General features: G+C 37.0%; 1 protein-coding gene and 1 long non-coding RNA gene across 2 annotated transcripts in view; one reads left to right on the top strand and one right to left on the bottom strand.

The window, feature by feature from the left end:
- Window positions 1–18,418, top strand: part of Pip4p2 (phosphatidylinositol-4,5-bisphosphate 4-phosphatase 2) — a 35,371-nt gene that overhangs the window by 3,687 nt on the left and 13,266 nt on the right. The window contains exons 2-4 of the mRNA XM_090339048.1: window positions 7,066–7,214; window positions 13,168–13,274; window positions 14,969–15,092. Coding sequence (XP_090195174.1) covers window positions 7,066–7,214; window positions 13,168–13,274; window positions 14,969–15,092 — 380 coding nt within the window. The remainder of the gene's footprint in view (window positions 1–7,065; window positions 7,215–13,167; window positions 13,275–14,968; window positions 15,093–18,418) is intronic.
- LOC150058995 (uncharacterized) lies at window positions 13,273–15,073 on the bottom strand. Its single transcript, XR_016536669.1, has 2 exons — window positions 14,985–15,073; window positions 13,273–13,378 (listed from the first exon to the last, which is right to left on the bottom strand). It is a non-coding gene; the product is annotated as an uncharacterized LOC150058995 (long non-coding RNA).

The following is an 18,418-nucleotide window of genomic DNA, read 5'->3' as shown; positions in this document are numbered from 1 at the left end:
CCCACCACTTCCAACTTTTTCTGAGCAGTTTATTGGAGAAAAGTATCTCTCAGATTTTTCTGCCAAGGTTGACTTCAAACTGCGATTCTCAGGTCTCAGCCTCCTGAGTAGCTAGGATTACAGGTATGAGCCACTGGCGCTGGGCTCAATCCAATCCTTTGTTCTTTGTGTTACTTTCTAGGGAACAAGAATAGTAGTTCCCACCTCCAAGATGATGTATTCTGGGCTGACTAGTTAATTTCTAGACAAGGCGTAAGATAGTGGGAATAGGTAGCATCATGCGTAGAGTTTCCAAGAATCATCATGCATAGAGTTTCCAAGAATCAAGTGTGGTCTGTGTAATACACACCTGGTTTTCTAAGTGGTCTCCATTATTGGTAATGGTTTCCTGTGTAGAGGAGGAAGGCACTTCTTTCTTGATTCACTCTTCCATTTGGTTCACTTATCATATTTTTCTTTTATTTTAGGCATAGAAATGAAAATCAAAGATAGTTTGAGCATGCCTCATAGGTCACAGTACCCCTGCCATGCCTCCAGCACAATGCGTGTCACAGAGGTGACACTTGAATACTTGTAACCACCGGAGGTTAACTCCTATGTTACCTCTCTAGCAAGCTTGGCTGGTAGTTGCTTATCCTCTGTCTATAGCTGAGAACTTCTTGTCTTTGTCTGGCAGCAGTGCCCAAGAAGGGCGAGAAACTAGGATTGCCCTGATGCAGCAGGCAAACGTAGAATAACAAGTAGATTGAAGGAAAATGTGATTTGTATCACGGCTCTTGAATCCTTTAAGTCTGTGCGCACGTGCGTGTGTGTGTGTGTGTGTGTGTGTGTGTGTGTGTGTGTGTGTGTGTTGGGGACTGAACATAGAAGATTGCTCATGCAAGGCAAATGTGTACCACTAAGTTATATCCCCAGCCTCTTTCATTTTTTTTCATACTAGCACTAATATTTGCCATTTTACAAGGGCAATTTCCAAAATGGCCAAAGAACAAGATTTGCAATCTTTTGGGTTTTTTTTATGATCATTCTTACAAATTTCTGTATCAGGCAGGACCTGGGCAGAATAACACACACACACACACACACACACACACACACACGCACGCACGCACGCACGCACACATGCTAAACCACAGTAGAATTTAATATAAAGAATTGTTAACCAAATTAGCATATAAAATTACCTAGGTAAGTGACTCTAACGTATCAGAGATGTGGCAGAAATCAGCTGCTACTGCTAGGCTGAAAAATAAAGGAAAAATATTGGTGACATTAAAACTTAGTCATTTAGAGGAAGGGTCCTGCCGAGATGAAATCCAACCTCTGGAAAGGCACTGGGCTAGGGCTAAGGTCTCTAAACTCTAGCGAAAGAGCTTGTATACCTGAGGAAGGTGCACTAGGTGTCTGGCATTGGGCCTTCTCTTATTGTGGCACTCAGTGAAACTGGTTCTGGCAAATGAAAACTGCAAACTAGATCTAGTGTTGCTGTGGAAAAGATACGCTACTGCCAGCACAAACTATTAGTATTCCTGGAGTGATGTTCAGAGAAATCAGCAAGCAGATTGGAAGCTCATAAGAAGCAGATAGAAGAAGTCAGTCCCTTTTCTCTTCTCCTGCCTTGCAGACTTCTTCCGTCACCTTTTTCTTCATAGAGAATTCATAGCCAGCTGGCATGGCTAAAGCAAGGTTTGCAGTGTTCCAGCTCCAACCTCACAGTGTTGAGAAGGGAGATTTGGAGGTGTGGGTTAGCATCTGGATCATTACCACATTTATATTCCAGTCTGACTTTTGGCCAGATACATCCTGCTGAGTGTCTTGGTTTTGGAAGAACCCAAGTTGGACTAGCATTTCATTGATTTTAGAGAAGGAAATAGCAAGTAGAAAGAAGTCTTCACTTTTCTCTGCATGAGCTAGGCTAGGGAGGTTTGGCATTAGAAGCAACTCGCCTTAGGTAGCCAAGCTTGCTTTGTGCTTAGCCTACATTCTCTCAAAGATGCTAAAGCTAAGTAAATCCCTGCAAAAAGAAATTGGAGGAGAAAGAAGCCAGGTTTTCCTCCATCTATAACAGAATCCTAAAATATCTCTCAGTTTAATCTAATACCATTTTCAGTTTTGGTAAAGGCTTTTGGGGCTGTGTCAGGGCCTGTAGGATTGAATATAAAGAGTGTTTGAGTGAAGTAATTGAATTAAACCGGCAATTATTGCCATTGGAGGGACATTTAAAGGAGTAACTGAGATGATAAAGGCCATAGCAACCCAGGAAGACTAATTTCCATCTTTAAAACCTGAAGGATCTCTCTGGGAAGAAATGAAGCATGGATTAATATACCAGCATGAATTAGCAACATGGAAGGGGCTGTCTGACAGATAAATTACTACTGAGGTTTGCAATGGGAAAATGCGAACTCATTTTGTGGGTTTTCAGAGTATTAATGGCTTCTTCTGAGTGGCACACAAACACCCTTGTTTGCCTTTCCATCCATTTACTGTTTCTTATGCATCTCAAGATGTTTATGAAATTTCTATTGCCATGAAATGATTGTTTTTTGTACTCTGTTCAGTTCTTCATTTTCTATGAAACTTCTGTGTCTTTTTTTTTTTTTTAATATTCTTCAGTCCAGATTTGATTTTGCACTACTGCTATTGGAGCTTCGAGCTCTTTCTTGGTTTTCTTACTCAAGGTTGATACTCTCTCACTTGAGCCACCCCTCCATCTGGACCTTCTCAGAGTCAGATTTTTGGCTGTTTCTGCGAATCATTTCATTTGTTTTTGGATAGAATCTATTGCCTTATGCTTGCTAGGCAAGCATTCTGCCACTTAATCCACACCCTTATGTGTAGTTTTGCAGGGGAAAGGTTTTTGTCTTTTTCATTTTGAGATAGGGCCTTACTGACTTTGCCCAGACTGACCTTAAACTCATTTCTTTTTGCCCCTGCCTCTGTAGTAGCTAGGATTGTAAGTGTACATCACAACTTCTGAAAATTTGTTAGTCTTTACATCTTTCCTCAATACTAGTCATTACTTATTAAGTGAGAGTTCTATTATTTTGCAGAGATTTCTGTAACCAAAGGCAGAAGTGCGGCCCTGTTGAGTTTGGTTACATTGAGTTTCTTCAAAAGCCTTCAAAAAGTAGGGCTTAGGGTATTAGCATTCTTTTCTAAAAATAATGAAGACATTAGACTAAAATATCTAAGATATTTAGTGGAGGTTTTGTAAAACTGAATATTAGTAGTCTAGCAAATGCTATCCATCGAAGAAAAAGATTCATTTGCTGAATTCCATAGAGAAAATGGCTATTGTTTAAATAAGTATGACTGTCACAAAATGAAAATTTTTGAGATTATTATTATTTTTTGGTGGTGGTGCTCTGTGTTAAGGACAGGACCTTGTGCTGGCTAGACAAGAGTCTTAACACTTGAGTCATTGCCTGGGCCAATCTTTCTACTTTTGCCTCCCTAGTACCTAAGATTACAGACTTGACTTTTTTTTTTTTTTTGCCAGTCCTGGGCTTGAGCTCAGGGCCTGAACACTCTCCTTGGACTTTCTCAAGGCTAGAGCTCTACTGCTTGAGCCTGAGCACCAAGTCCGGCATTTTTTTTTTTAATGTATGTGGTACCAAGGAATCGAACCCTGGTCTTCATGCATGCTAGGCAAGCACGCTACCACTAGGCCAACCTCCCAGCCCAAGACTTGACTTGTTTTTATGATAGTGTCTTGGTATTTTTTTTTCCCCAGTTAGCTTCAAACTTACAATCTGTGCCTCTGTATAGCTAGGGTAATAGGTGTATATTACTAGCTCTTCTGCCTTTGCTGATTCAGAAGGTACTGATTCCAAATTCTAAGGTTATAGTAAACTTTTCATATATGGAAAAAATTAAAACAGGTATAGTAAAAATTATCTGTTGATTGTTGTAAAGTGAAAGGGGACAAAATAGATAGCTTTCAAGTTTTAGTTTGTCTGCTGACTGGATCAAATCTCTGGAGTTTTAAAGTCCCTTGCATATAATCTGAACTACCAGTAAAGATTTGTTTGGGGCAAATCTGAGAGATAGGGAACCTGAAGTACAAGAAATACATCTAAATTAGTTTAGGTGGACTAATGTGAAATGAAGAGCCTAGAAACATTGTTTAGTGGAGCAATTAGGCTACAGCATCTGTCATTCTATTGATCTCTGGAAGTGCTGCAAGACTGATTGATACCAGAGGTTACTGCTCTCCAACTACCTCATCTCTCTTGATGCAAGATTTGGAGAGAACCTTCTTCTCATGGAGAAATTGTTTTTCCAGTCAAGCTTCACTCTTCTGATACATTTCAGTGATTCATTTATTCAGCCATTTGATGAATATTTAGTAAAGCACCTGTCAGAGACCAGGTACAAATTTCAGTGGATGCTTTAAGACCAAGTCAGACTTGCTGTTGGCCTCATGGAGCATATAGTCTTTTCTGTATTACTTCTAAATCCCTAGGAAGTCTGTCCCCCTTTCTACTACAAAACTCTTAAGAGTAGATTTGCACACATTTCTGTCATTAGAAACTTTTATTGTTCTGCACATTGAAAACTGTGTAGTGCTACTCTTACAGGAAAAAATCCAGAGTTTGCAGGCTTCTGAGGTAAAAATGATTCTTAAACTCACCTAGTGACAGTTTTTAGGTCTTTTAAAGAAATGAAATTTTCTTTAAGTTTCCCTCGCTCCCTCCCTTTCTTCTCTCTCTCTTCCCTTTCCCTCTCTTCTTCTCCCTCCCTTTATCTCTGTCTCTCTGTCTGTCTGTCTGTCTCTCTCCCTCCCTCCCTCCTTCCCTCCCCCCCTCTGTCATTTGTATGATATTTGAATTCTGGGCTCAGAGCATTGTTCCTGAGCTCTTTTTATTCAAAGATAGAACTCTACCACTTCAAGCCCCACCTCTACTTCCAGTATTGTGGTGGTTAATTGGAGATTAGGGGTCACAGACGTTCATGCTTGGGCTGGCTTTGAACTGTGATCCTCAGATCTTGGCCTCCTAGGATTACAGGTGTGACCCACCAATGTCCAGCCTTTAAGTTTCTTTACTATCATTCAGTTTAAATCAGAGATCTGGAATTAGGGGAGAGCTGTTTTATATTACTCTATAACTCATAGGAAAGGCAAAAGGAGGAATCAAGTTTTATTAATAATTCTTCATTAGCAATTGTTATAAAAATGAAACAAGGTTTCTTGAATTTCTAGAGAGCTATGTACTCGTTCCCCCAGAATATTTTCTTTATCATGATCTAATAAAGCAAGGCCTTAATGTGTTCTTGATTCACTGTTCTTTAACCTGCCTTTGTCTTCTTGATGAATACATTCCAGTTCACTGTAGATGAACATTACTTTCTTTTTGTCAGTCCCAGGGCTTGAAGTCAGGTACTGGGCACTATCCTTGAACTACCTGAGCCACAGGTCCACTTCTGGCCTTTTCTGTGTATGTGGTACCAAGGAATCAAGCCCAGGACTTTGTGCATTATAGGCCAGCACTTTACCACTAGGCCATATTCCTGGCCCTGAACCTTAAGTTCTTTCCAAGAGCTATTTTTATCATTTAAAACATGTATTGCTTATTTTCTCATTCAGTCTTTGGCAGTGCTCTGGAGTAAGTGTCCTAGAAATGTAAGTATATTGCCATTTCCAAGTGGCCTCTTTCAGAGCCCTGGCTGACACAGAAATTTGGCTTATGAATCATTTGAGTAACTAACACTTGTTGCTAATCCTTCACAGTCTGAAAAACAACCCATGTGATAAATCCCAAGAATTCTACTTGGTAACTTGTGGATTTTAAATATGTTGTGGTGTGACACTGTAAAACGATCATAGAAATCACTACCTCTCCACATGATTTCCTGTTGTGAATGTGTTTTGTAGTGTCACAGAGCCCTTTTGAGACACTTGCCGTCTTGTGTTTCAGTGCCAAGTAGGGTATGGCTCTTTCTGCATGTCCTAGGCTATTACCACTCATCGGAAGTCTTTCTGTGCCTGCACTGAGAAATCTGTGGGAAGAAACCAGGCAGTCCCTTTCGGAAGTCCCATTCTAGAGAATTCTTAATCTCTGATTTTTTTGGAAATAGGCATACATTGCTCTAATAGATCAAATTTGACTCTGACAGTGGGCCTCAACTTTTGCCCACTCAGTCAAAATTAGACATCTTAAAAAAATCACAAGGGAAGGGAAAAAGCAATAGAATGTGCATATTTATGTGTGTCCTTGAGGTATGGGAATTTTCAAACATTTAAGAAAGAGAAGGGTGAACAATATGGGTGTTCTTGTCATTATAGCCATCCAGTTACCAGTGTTTGCTACTTTCCTTTTATACTTTCTTGTTGTGGTAGCGGTTGTGGTGATTCCTGGAGAATTTAAATCCATACATCACAAATTTTAACCAAAAATACTTCAGGCAAATCACTAAGTGGATTTTTTTTAATGGCATGTGAACATTTGAGAATAAAAAGTTGGTAAATTTACTTTATTTTTCTTTTGTGTCTGATTATTAATATGGTTTCTGTCTTTGTTTCTCTCTAATGGGCTTATTTTTCTTATATTCATTTCATCTTTCACTATGTCCAAAACCTTATTTAATCTTGTCATGATTAGTCATTTTACTAGATCAGTATAGAGAGAAAGCATGAAACTATATGATTTATGTATATGTGCAAGTAATTTGAAGACCTCACTTTGTGGACCATTTCCATTTCTAACTAAAGATTGTCCAATTACCAATATGAACTTTTTAGTTTGTGCCTAAGCCACCACTCTCATAACAGACCATATAAATTGACACAAGTAAATATTTTCACAATAGGTTAATTAGCAAATGGAAACTGTGTCATTGAAGAAGACCTAAACCAACATGGTTTGGATTTCATCAGAGTTAAGAACTATTCTGCTTAGCAGTATTGTCCCTTGAGTGAATATGCTCAGAAACTAGAGTAAGTTGGCAAGCTCTAAGCATATACAGATAGGGGTTATTTTCCATACATTCTGCTTCTAATATTTTTAACCTCAGATTTGCCATGCTAGTTTTTCAGAGACTTTGATGGGTTATGTTTTTCAGCGGAACTCCCACCTCCATATACAGCCATTGCCAGTCCAGATGCCAGTGGTATTCCAGTGATCAACTGCCGTGTGTGCCAATCACTAATCAATTTAGACGGCAAGCTTCACCAGCATGTGGTTAAGTGCACAGTTTGCAATGAAGCAACGGTAAGTGGAGATTTCTAACACTAATAAATTATTATCTTACGTTATTCCTAAAGGAAATTCTTCATTAGTATAACTTAAGAGCAGTTATGGGCTATACACAGCTATGATGATATTTTTTCTTTAGTTTTTGCTTCTGCTTTTCTTTCATTGTACAAAGATGTGTCCATAAGTTTGAACAAACCCCATTTATTGTTTTCATAGTCAGTTTAAATGAACTTTAGCTCTTTTTAAAATCAATTGTCCAAAATAATAGACTTCATTTTGGGATTCTCACTCTTGCATACTTTTGTGCTTCTGTATATATTTACCCTTACATCACTGCTTCAGTTCCATACATTTTCTTGCATGTAATATGATTTTGTTCTTAATTAAGTTTGAAAATACTCCTCTGTATATAAACTCCACATTTTTCTTTTCACTCCCAAACTCACATATATCTTTTTTATTAAAGAATTTATTAACGTTGATTTTTACATGTTTAACAAGCAAATGTTCAAGAAGGGAATCTCTATATACAATCACTGGCACTTAGTTTTTAGAACATAATCAAAATTAGGCTAAGGGTTTGTATATCATAGATACATACTAATTTATGAAATTAAACATTATGTCTATAGAGTCATAGGTTTTTATGTCTATGTAGTTATGTTTATATTTCGCATATATCTTTTATTAGCCAACTTTATACACGGAGAAATTTCTTCGTTACACATTTCCATGCATGTTTTACAAATACATTCCAATCAATCTCACTCCATCGCTGTCTCTCCCCCCTTTCTCTCCAAAACAATTTCAACAGATTTCATAGTTCTAATTTCATAGTTGCAAACAATTTCTCTTGACCACAATCATCCTTTTCTCCATAACACATTTTCTTCATCCCTTCATTTTTTTTTTTTGCAGAGCTACCAAGGCTGTATCTATAGCTTGGCTATTGTGAATAGTGTAGCAATAAGTGCTGGTGTACAGGTATTACTTTGATTACTTCATGTGTGTACCCAAGAGAGGTAGAGCTGCCTCATATGATAGCACTGGTTTTAGTTTTGAAATATCCACATTGATTCCCATAGTCACTGCATTTATTTTCATTCTCATGAGTAATGCTCTCATGAGTAATGTTCTGTTTTTGTTTTTTTTTTGATGATTGCCATTCTGAATGGGGTGAAATGAATATCAACATCATTTTCACTTGCATTTTCTTTTGATTAAGGATGTTGAACATTTTTTTTTTTTTTTGCCAGTCCTGGGCTTGAGCTCAGGGCCTAAGCACTGTCCTTGGACTTTCTCAAGGCTAGAGCTCTACCACTCGAGCCTCAGCACCACTTCTGGCTTTTTTCTATGTATGTGGTACTGAGGAATCGAACCCGGGTCTTCATGCATGCTAGGCAAGCACTTTAACCACTAGGCCAAACTCCCGGCCCCTAGGATGTTGAACATTTTTAATATATTTATTTGGCATTTATATTTTTATTGAGAACTATATTTTCAACTAATTTGGCACTATATATGTGTATGTACATATATATGTATATACATGTATATATGTATATACACACACACATATATACACACCTATGGGTCTTCTAGTAAATCATTAGGATTTATAGACTATAAAGTCACATTGTCTGAAAACAGAGAGTTTTCCTCCAGTCTTTTATTTTCTAAAATAAGGTTGACAATAGCAGTTTTTTAAAATAATTATCATCAGTGTCTACAGCAAACTACATCCACTGAAAATATACTAGGCTATAGTGCAAATGTGGACCCTGTCCTTATGTAGAAAAATATTTACATTAATTTTATGTGTGGGATGTCAAAACCATTTTCATGTAATTTCAAAAGTCTCCCAACCATTTTGATAGCTCACAATTACCATTATGTTAAAGTGAAAACTTACAAATAGCTTGGCACTTAATTCCATTTACTATAGATTCAGTAAAACACTAAAACAAAGCAAAACAGAAAATATTCTTAAAAATAGACTCTGGAAAAACAAACTCAATTGTAAGCAAAATTTTTAGTTTAAAATAATAAATTGATAAGATGTCTACTGTCTTAAATTATATATGCTCCATTTATAGTAAAGATTTATTTTTATAATTTAAATCTCATAATCTGCAATTAAATATTAATTTTGCAATTAATTAATTTTTAATTTGCAATTACTTTTTGCAATTTCTTTCTTCTTTCAAATATATAAAACATCTAGTAATTCTGTATCTGAGCACCACAAATTATGGATAATTGGCTTCATCAGTTTTATAGAATAGTCATAAAATAAAGACTTCAGTTATAAAACAAAATGGTGAGACAAAGGACAAAGGGTAAACCAATGCAGCAGTGGTACTCACAAGACACTATGTTGGAAATTAACTTTACTACTTGGGGGCAGGGGGAAGGGAAAGTGGAAGAAACTAAGAAGGGGGTAATAATGTTTGGCAAGAAATGTACTTACTATCTTATGTGTATAACTATACCCCTCTGTATATTACCTTGATATACTAAGGTACCTGATAAGAGGATCAATTCACCAAAGAAACACCCCAAACCCAATATATTTTATTGTAAATAAGTTTTTTTAATCTAGAACATTTTTGGAGAAGAAATTTATACTGTGAATAATGATACCTATAAAACCGGTTGGTTTCTTTATAAATTGATCACTGACTAGTGAATTTAGTAAACATTAACCTCTCTACTAGTCTTGGAAATATTTGTAAGCTAATAGTGTCCAGTCTTGATAGCAGTTAGATAAACACTGGGCCTCAAAGATTTCCTTTAACTCAGCAATAATGTTGATGTCTTGTACTAATCATATAATGTTATTTACATTTGTGCTTTTTTTTTTTTTGTTTGCCAGTCTTGGGCTTGGGCTCAGGGCCTGAGCACTGTCCTTGGACTTTCTCAAGGCTAGCACTCTACCACTTGAGCCTCAGCACCACTTCCGGCTTTTTTCTATGTATGTGGTACTGAGGAATTGAACCCAGGTATTCGTGCTTGCTAGGCAAGCACTCTACCACTAGGCCAAACTCCTGGCCCACGTTTGTACTTTTTTCTAAACACATTTTAGGCCAATCTTTGGTTCCCTTGCCAGGCTGGCCTCAAATTCATGCTCTTATTTACAGTAGAGCAAAACCTAGATACATAAGGCTATATAGAATGATTCTAAATGAAAGGACCTCTAGGATATAAAAACAAAAGCCATATAATGAGTGATTGTTGTCCTTAATGTACTGTTATCTCTCATCTCTTTTGCTGTCCCTTGGTTATCTCATATTGTTACAGTATTTTACTTTGTTATCTGATATATTGGATAAATGCGTATTTGGTTATTTGAAATTAGATAGGGAAGGGGGAAAACAACATGATGGGTGGGGGTGGGGGGGAGGGAAATGGGGACCAAGACATGAGGAAGGGTATCAATGTATGTGAAGTAATGCACCTTCTATCTGGTGAATATAATTTAACCCTTCTATTAATAACAATAAAAATATATGAAAAAAGAAAATGCAAATCAAAACAAACAAAAAAATTCATGCTCTTAGTTCCAAGTCAGTACCTCTTGGGATTGACAGGCATATACCACTAAGCCTGACTCTTATTCTTTAATGAATGGGGGGAAGAATTATGAACTTTTATGTTGTAAGCAGAGCATACTAGGACATTTGTACAGGAAGCTCAAAGGTCATACAGATTTAGGAGTCAATCTTTCCTCTTAGAAGTGATACATCTGTGTAGCAATCAGTGGGCGTGGTATAAGACACCTACTTCTCCATGTCACGGGAGCTTTGTTGAATTTTGCCTGGTTACTGCTCTGGTTGTGTAAAGAAATATAAATAACTACGAAAACTCCATCCAGAAAAAGTGAAGGACAGCTCCCCAGATTGCCCTGTTTGGGATCAGTAACATTAAAAAGAAGAAGTGAGGGGCCGAGAGTTTGGCCTAGTGGTAGAGTGCTTGCCTAGCATGCACAAAGACCCGGGTTCAATTCCTCGGTACCCCACATACATAGCAAAAAGCTGGAAGTGGTGCTGAGGCTCAAGTGGTAGAGCTCTAGCCTTGAGAAAGTCCAAGGATAGTGCTCAAGCCCTGAGCCCAAGCCCAGGACTGGCAAAAAAAAACGAAGAAGTGAAAATGTTTGAACATGTGACTGACTAGTGTCCAAAATGGAACTTGATCTTTAGTTTGAAAATGAGAAAATGTTAGGCAACTCAATGCTTCTTTGAGGGAAAAATCTAGGCTGAAAACAACAAGCATACCGGATACCAGGGCAGACAGTGTGTCCTCTGTATACTGTTACTGAATTTTACTGTTATTCACATTCATGCACCTAAAACAGGCTGTCAGTGTTTCTGTTCTTCTGGGGTAGCTACTCTGAAAAGAACCTGATACACCTGTATCTACAGGTACACCTGTGTAGATTAATACAAGACAAAGCAACAAAAGTTAGTCCTTTTATTTTAGGAGACTAAATTGGGAAATAAATATCTATGTGTGTGTGTGTGTGTGTGTGTGTGTGTGTGTGAGAGAGAGAGAGAGAGAGAGAGAGAGAGAGGGAGAGAGAGAGATATTGTAAGACTTCAATATATAAAGTAATAATTAAAGATTAGAAAAGAAATACTTTCTAGGACAATGACATAACTGTTAAGAAGCCTGAGATTAGATCAGTCTGCCAGACTCTAGTTCAGCCTAGGGCTCCCCATTTACTAGTGTGTATGTGTGGGGACTTCCCTTTTTTAAACCATAGTTACCTAATCAAAGTACTTCCATAATGGGAATCCTTTAGGATTACTGTGGAGTAAAATGCCTAACATGATTTCTATTTTTGTGTTTTTTTCTCAACATATATTTATAATATGAAAACATTTCACTGTGGTATTTCTATACATGTACACAGTATACTTTGGGGAAAAAGTGCTGTTTTCTCAAATTCTGTTTTTCTTGATACTTTTTATAGATATACCTTTTGGATGTTTGTGAAAGGTAGATAGTCACATTTAGTTATATGTTAGTTATATATTTCACTTGCTATCACTAACTTATAGGTGGCTTGTTGATCACTTTTAGTTATTTTTTTCTCATGTATTTAGTATTTTTAAAATTGTTATGATAAGTTACAAAAATAACGTTATATATAGATGCCCCTCAGGTTTCACTGGACTTGTTTATTAGTGAACACATCATAAATAGAAACTACTGCAAGTTGAAAAGTACTTAATACATGTCACCAACTATAGGTGAGCAACATAGCACCTGGGGATGGCGCCTGTGGTCATGTGTCTGAGTAGTATCTAGAGAGTTTTGAACTATAGAGTAGTAGCCTGGGGGAAAAAATCAGAGTTTAAAATTCCCAGTATGATTTCTACAAAATGTACATTACTTTCTGCATATTAAAAAAAAAACAACAAAATGAAGTCTGTAGGTTGAGCTACTGTAATTTAAGGACTGTCTGCGACAGAATGAAGAATGCATCTATGCCTAGCTCTTCTCCCTCAAGTGTTAGCATTTCACTAAGTGCCTTTTCTCTCTAAGTAATTCTTTTAGTGCAAGCTTCCTAAAAAATAAGGACACTCACTCACACATCACAGTGTACTTATTATTAATAACGTTACTACTATGCCACCTTCTGATCATCTAGTTCCAGGTTTTCTCAGTTGTTCAGTGTCCTTTATGACAAAAGAAATTATGTACTGAGAGGGAATCAAACCAGCCCCATGGCTGGGTTAGGGTTAGGGTTAGGGATTAAATCTCTGTAGCCCTGGCTGCCATGTCACCCCCTCCCCTCCAGTTACAAACTGTGAATGGTTGTACTACTTGGAACCAATTGTAATGCACTTTTGCGCGTATCATACTTTGGTAGCACAAAGAAGTCCTTTCCTCCTTAAACACAAACAAGCTGTGACAATCTAGCTTTGATTAATTTGCTGTGTTTGCATTTTCTTCCCTTATCTAGCCAATCAAAACCCCTCCAACAGGGAAGAAATATGTTAGATGCCCTTGTAATTGTCTCCTCATTTGTAAGGATACATCTCGGCGAATAGGATGTCCAAGACCTAACTGGTAAGAAATAAAGCTTTATTCATTTCTTCATTTCTCCATTCAACAAGTGTCATGGGCCAAGCTTTGTTCTAGTCAATTTTTGTTCCCAAAGTTGATTGTAGCACCTAGATTGTGATTGTCATTAAAGAAATGGCATACTGAAGAAATTTGTGGTTATAAATATTTGTAGGATATAATATTTTCAAATGGCAATCTATGTTTTATCTTATAAAAGTATTTAATGATCTATGATAAACAAGTGACTCATTGAACCTAAAATTCACTTACTGTACTTTTCAAATAGTTCATTTTAATTCAGAAATGCTTTAGTTCTCCTTGTATTCTACAGTAGTATAATGTATGTAATAAATTCTGGAATTGTCAATGCAAAATGTGCTTGGGTACAAGTAAAAGCCCTTAACAATCATTTTTGTTACTTTTTTATCTTGCCTTTTGATTGGCATATGACCCATTCGAGCCCCACTGGAGACTGACTGGAAAATAAAATGGCAGAATGGCTCCTATTTTTGCCATATTTCTTTTTTTTTTTAATTTTTTTTTATTGTAATTAGTAAAAGGGTTACATGATATTTGCCAGATAGAAGGTGCGTTAATTCACATACATTGATACCCTTTCACATGTCTTGGTACCCATTTCCCTCCCCCCCCACGCCCCCCACCCGTCTTGGTTTTCCCCCCTTCCCTATCAAATTTCAAATATCCAAATACAAATAAATTCAATATATTAGATAACAAAGTGAGATACTATACCAATATGAGATAACGAGGGACAGCAAAGGAGATGAGAGACAACGTAGTACATTAAGGACATCAATCATTCATTATATGTTTTGCCATATTTCTATCTCTCCTTAAATAAGCATCAAAGAATTCTGAACTTCTCAGAGAGATTTGTTTTCAATTAATCATTTTGGTACCTTTAGGACACACATTTTTATTAATATAGTAACTTTTTGCTTATTCAGTCTTCTAAACTTGTCTTTCTAGAGAAAAAAATGAATGAAAATTGTGGTTTGGAAATGGCAGACAAGTGTTCCTTAACATTATTGATTAGGACCCATTCCATCTCCCAAGTAAATAAATACTGCTCTTAAGAGTCAGACTATTGGTACTTTCTTTGGTCCAAAATTTAGTTCATTTAATATAAAATCAAGCATGACTGGGGCCAGGAGTTTGGCCTAGTGGTTAAAGTGCTTGCCTAGCATGCATGAAGACCCGGGTTCGATTCCTCGGTACCACATACATAGAAAAAAGCCGGAAGTGGTGCTGAAGCTCAAGTGGTAGAGCTCTAGCCTTGAGAAAGTCCAAGGACAGTGCTCAGGCCCTGAGCTCAAGCCCAGGACTGGCAAAAAAAAAAAAAAAAAAATCAAGCATGACTTTTTTTTTTTTTTTTTTTTTCCCCAGTCCTGGGCTTAAGCTCAGAGCCAGAGGACTCGCCTTGGATTTTTTTTTCTCAAGGCTAGAACTCTACCACTTAAGCCCCAGCACCACTTCTGGCTTTTTCTAAGTATTTGGTACCAAGGAATCGAACCTGGGTCTTCGTGCATGCTAGGCAAGCACTCTACCACTAGGCCAAACTCCAGGCCCAAGCATGACATTTTTATAGACACACTTCATGTTTTTGGTCATGTGTTTCAGGTTTTGCACTCAGACCATTTGTGGAATGATGAACCATTTCCTTTTTCTTTCCACAGTAGACGCATAATTAACCTTGGTCCAGTAATGCTTATTTCTGAAGAACAGCCAGCTCAACCTGCATTGCCAATCCAACCAGAAGGTACAAGAGTTGTGTGTGGACACTGTGGAAACACATTCCTTGTAAGTAACTGAATATTTGTCATAGAATATAAACTTGTAAATATTTTGTGTAATGTGCATCAATCGTAAGTTAAAATAGAACCTTAGGAACGTAATTAATCTCCGGCTGAGACATACAGTATCTTTTGTGAATTTGACAAGTCATAAATCCTCTGATTGGTCCCATTGTGAAAAGAAGCCACCTAGGTAAGGTAGAGTTTAGGTGTGAGCATCTTGACTTGGTAACCAGTCAATCTTAACCCTATTCTCACCTTCTTAGCAACAAAATACACATCCTAAGGCCTGTTCATGGTTTTGAGATTCCATAACAATTCTTTTTTTGTTGGGGGTGGGGAGGTTGTTGGGCTTGGACTCTGAGCCTGGGTGCTGTCCCTGAACTGAAATATTCAGCACAAGACTACCACCCTACTCCTTGAGCCACAGCACCACTTCCAGTTTCTGGTGATTAATTGGTGATGAGTCTCACAGACTTTGGTGTCCTGGCTGGCTTTGAACTGGGATCTTTGTATCTCAGACTCCTGAGTATCTTAGGATTACAGGTGTGAGCCACTGCACTCAGCTTATTAATTCATCAAAAAAATTTCTGCATAAAACTTAGAGCAGAGTCAGAAAAAACGACATCGACCCATTTGTTAGGAAATGGAAAGACTTAGAAAAAATCATATTAAGTGAAGTAAGCCAGACTCAAAGGAACTTAGGCTCAAGGGTTTCCCTCATTTGTCATAATCAGTAGAAACTTTGGGCTCTACTAGCAGAGATCTGCAATAGAGCAAAACGTTGATACATAAGGCCATATAGTATGAAGCTAATTGAAAGGACCTCCAGGATATTGAAACAAAAGCCATATAATGAATGACTGTTGTTCTTAATGTACTATGTTATCTCTCATCTCCTTTGCTTTCCCTTGGGTATCTCATATTGTTACAGTATCTCACTTTGTTATCTGATATATTGAATTTATTTGTATTTGGTTATTTGAAATTTGATAGGGAAGGGGAGAAAACCAAAACGGGGGGTGGGGTGGAGGGGAGGGTAATCGATATGTGAAATCGACATGTGAAAGGGTATCAATGTATATGAATTAATGCACCTTCTATCTGGCAAATATCATGTAACCCTTTTATTAATTACAATAAAAAATATTAAAAAAAACTTAGAGCAGAGGACATTAACTGTTTCACACAGTATGTAAACCACCAAATAATGAGAACGTCTAAGTGATTTGGTATGAGTAAAAGCAATTTGGTAAGATTTGCTGACATGAAGGACTGAATGAGCTTAACAACTATGTGGAATTTGCTTTCTGTCCATCTTTTTTTTTCTTTTAATTTCATTAAAGTATTTATATGCACAATTGCCAATGTCAAACAACACTACAAATATCCTTATCTACCCTACCCGAAGTATAATCCCCAAATATTCTGAATTCTTTAGGGGCTTTGTTTACTTTACCTGTCAAATTGTTACCTTACCTCATTTTTGACTAAGCAGTTTGGAAAATTTCTACTAAATGAGGATTTAACATTCACACTAACATCCCACTTATATTCCCTTTCCTGACCCTGATTCCATATTCCCAGTAGGGTTATAAATTAGAGTTTACATGTTTTTTTTTTTTTCTTTTTTAATGGTTAGGTGAATTACATCCACTACATCCACAACTGAGCCAGTGGTTGTGCTACATTTCTGTATGGCTTTTGACATTTTCTTGGATTTTAAAATATAGGTCATTAGTTCGTCTCATACTCTTTTATAGAACAATGAAGTTTCAGGCAATTTATTTGGGTACATCTGGCTTCTTGCTACATACTTTTCCTGGGACTTCTGCCTTCATCCTGAAAATTTCTTTTTTACATTTTCCTTAGATCTATGTCATTTTCATGGTTCTTATTCTTTCATTTTGTTGAAACGCAGCTTTTTATTCTCTGAGAAAAGGATCAGAGAAGCAAGTTTCAGTGATTCAAGAAAAAAAAAATCTATCCAGGTGTGGTGGCTCACACCTGTAATCCTAGCTACTCAAGAGACTGAGATCTGAGGATCAAGGTTCAAAGTCAGCCTGGGCACAAAAGGACCTGAGACTCTTATCTCCAATTAACCTCTGGAAAATGGGAAGTGGGGCTTGGCTCAAGGGTAGGGCGGTAGCCCTGGGCTGAAGAGCTCAAGGACAGCACCTAGGCAGGGAGTTCAAGCTCCATGGACCACAAAAAAAAAAAAATCTAAAGTGCATTTATTGTTCCAGCTATAGGATTTGAGGTTTCATGTTGTTTCCCTTAGAAAGATATGTAGGCTTTGTTCCATTGTTGATGAGATTAGCTGCTCTTCCGACTTCCTCTTTATTTTCATCTATGTTCCTTTCTCCTCGTTTGGTTTCTTCTGTGGTCTGGAATTTCTTGTGGCTTTGAGTAAGGGTATTTAACTCAGAATATGGATTCATAGTGTGATCTTCATACTCCACCCCATTTTGTCTTCTCTTTCTAGAGCTTTGTAGACCATCTGAAATCACAGTTGATTGTTGGTTTTACATTTTCTTTTCAGTTTTGGCTTTCTGATTCATTTTCTGGGAAAGTTCACTAGCTATGTTTTCTAAAGCAAGTTGACATTTAAATTTTTGAAGTTTTAACTTAATGTTTAATATCCAATTAGAACTGAACTAAATATAGGATTTTCTAATATAGCATAAGAAGTATTGATGTAAGCCAAATATAAGCCAATTTGGACAAATTATATTTAAAGGGATGCCATTGAAAAATCTTCAAAATAGAGGTTTTTCCCTCCTTAGATATCTCCTTCCACAATGACTTTGCATTCCAAGTTGTTGTATTTGTATAAAAAATCTTTACCATGGATTATTTTTGCAGCCACATTGAATGTAGGATGATTTAATTTGTTCAACAACATATACCGAGTTTGTACCAGGTATTAGGCTATGTGTCAAGGAATCTGCTAGGTGCCAAGGAATCTATGGTAAACAAGAAGCAGAGTCTCTATTTTTGTTGAGTTTTGTAATATAATAGTAGGGCAAGACAAAAATTATCTACTATGTATTTATCATAGACAGGGATGAATAAAATTCCACATTTTATATGTGGAATGTGTATATGTACCAGGTTTTCTTGATTCATCAATCTAACCCTGATTCTATACTTTGGTTATGGTGAATAGTGCTGGTTGTGGTTTTTAAAGGGCTTAAGTTTTAAAGTTCTCTCCGTATTATGGATACTCATCCATTAGAAAAGATGATATTATACCATTTGTAATGAAATGGAAAGACTTGGAAAAATGATGTTAATGAAGTAAATCAAACCCACAGAGACAAAGGATCCATG

The sequence above is a fragment of the Megascapheus bottae genome, chromosome 9, assembly GCF_031878675.1.
Source record: "Megascapheus bottae isolate mThoBot1 chromosome 9, mThoBot2.hap1, whole genome shotgun sequence".
Classification (NCBI taxonomy): domain Eukaryota; kingdom Metazoa; phylum Chordata; class Mammalia; order Rodentia; family Geomyidae; genus Megascapheus; species Megascapheus bottae.
The sequence above is the reverse complement of the archived record's forward strand: the minus strand, read 5'-3'. Positions and strand labels throughout refer to the sequence as shown.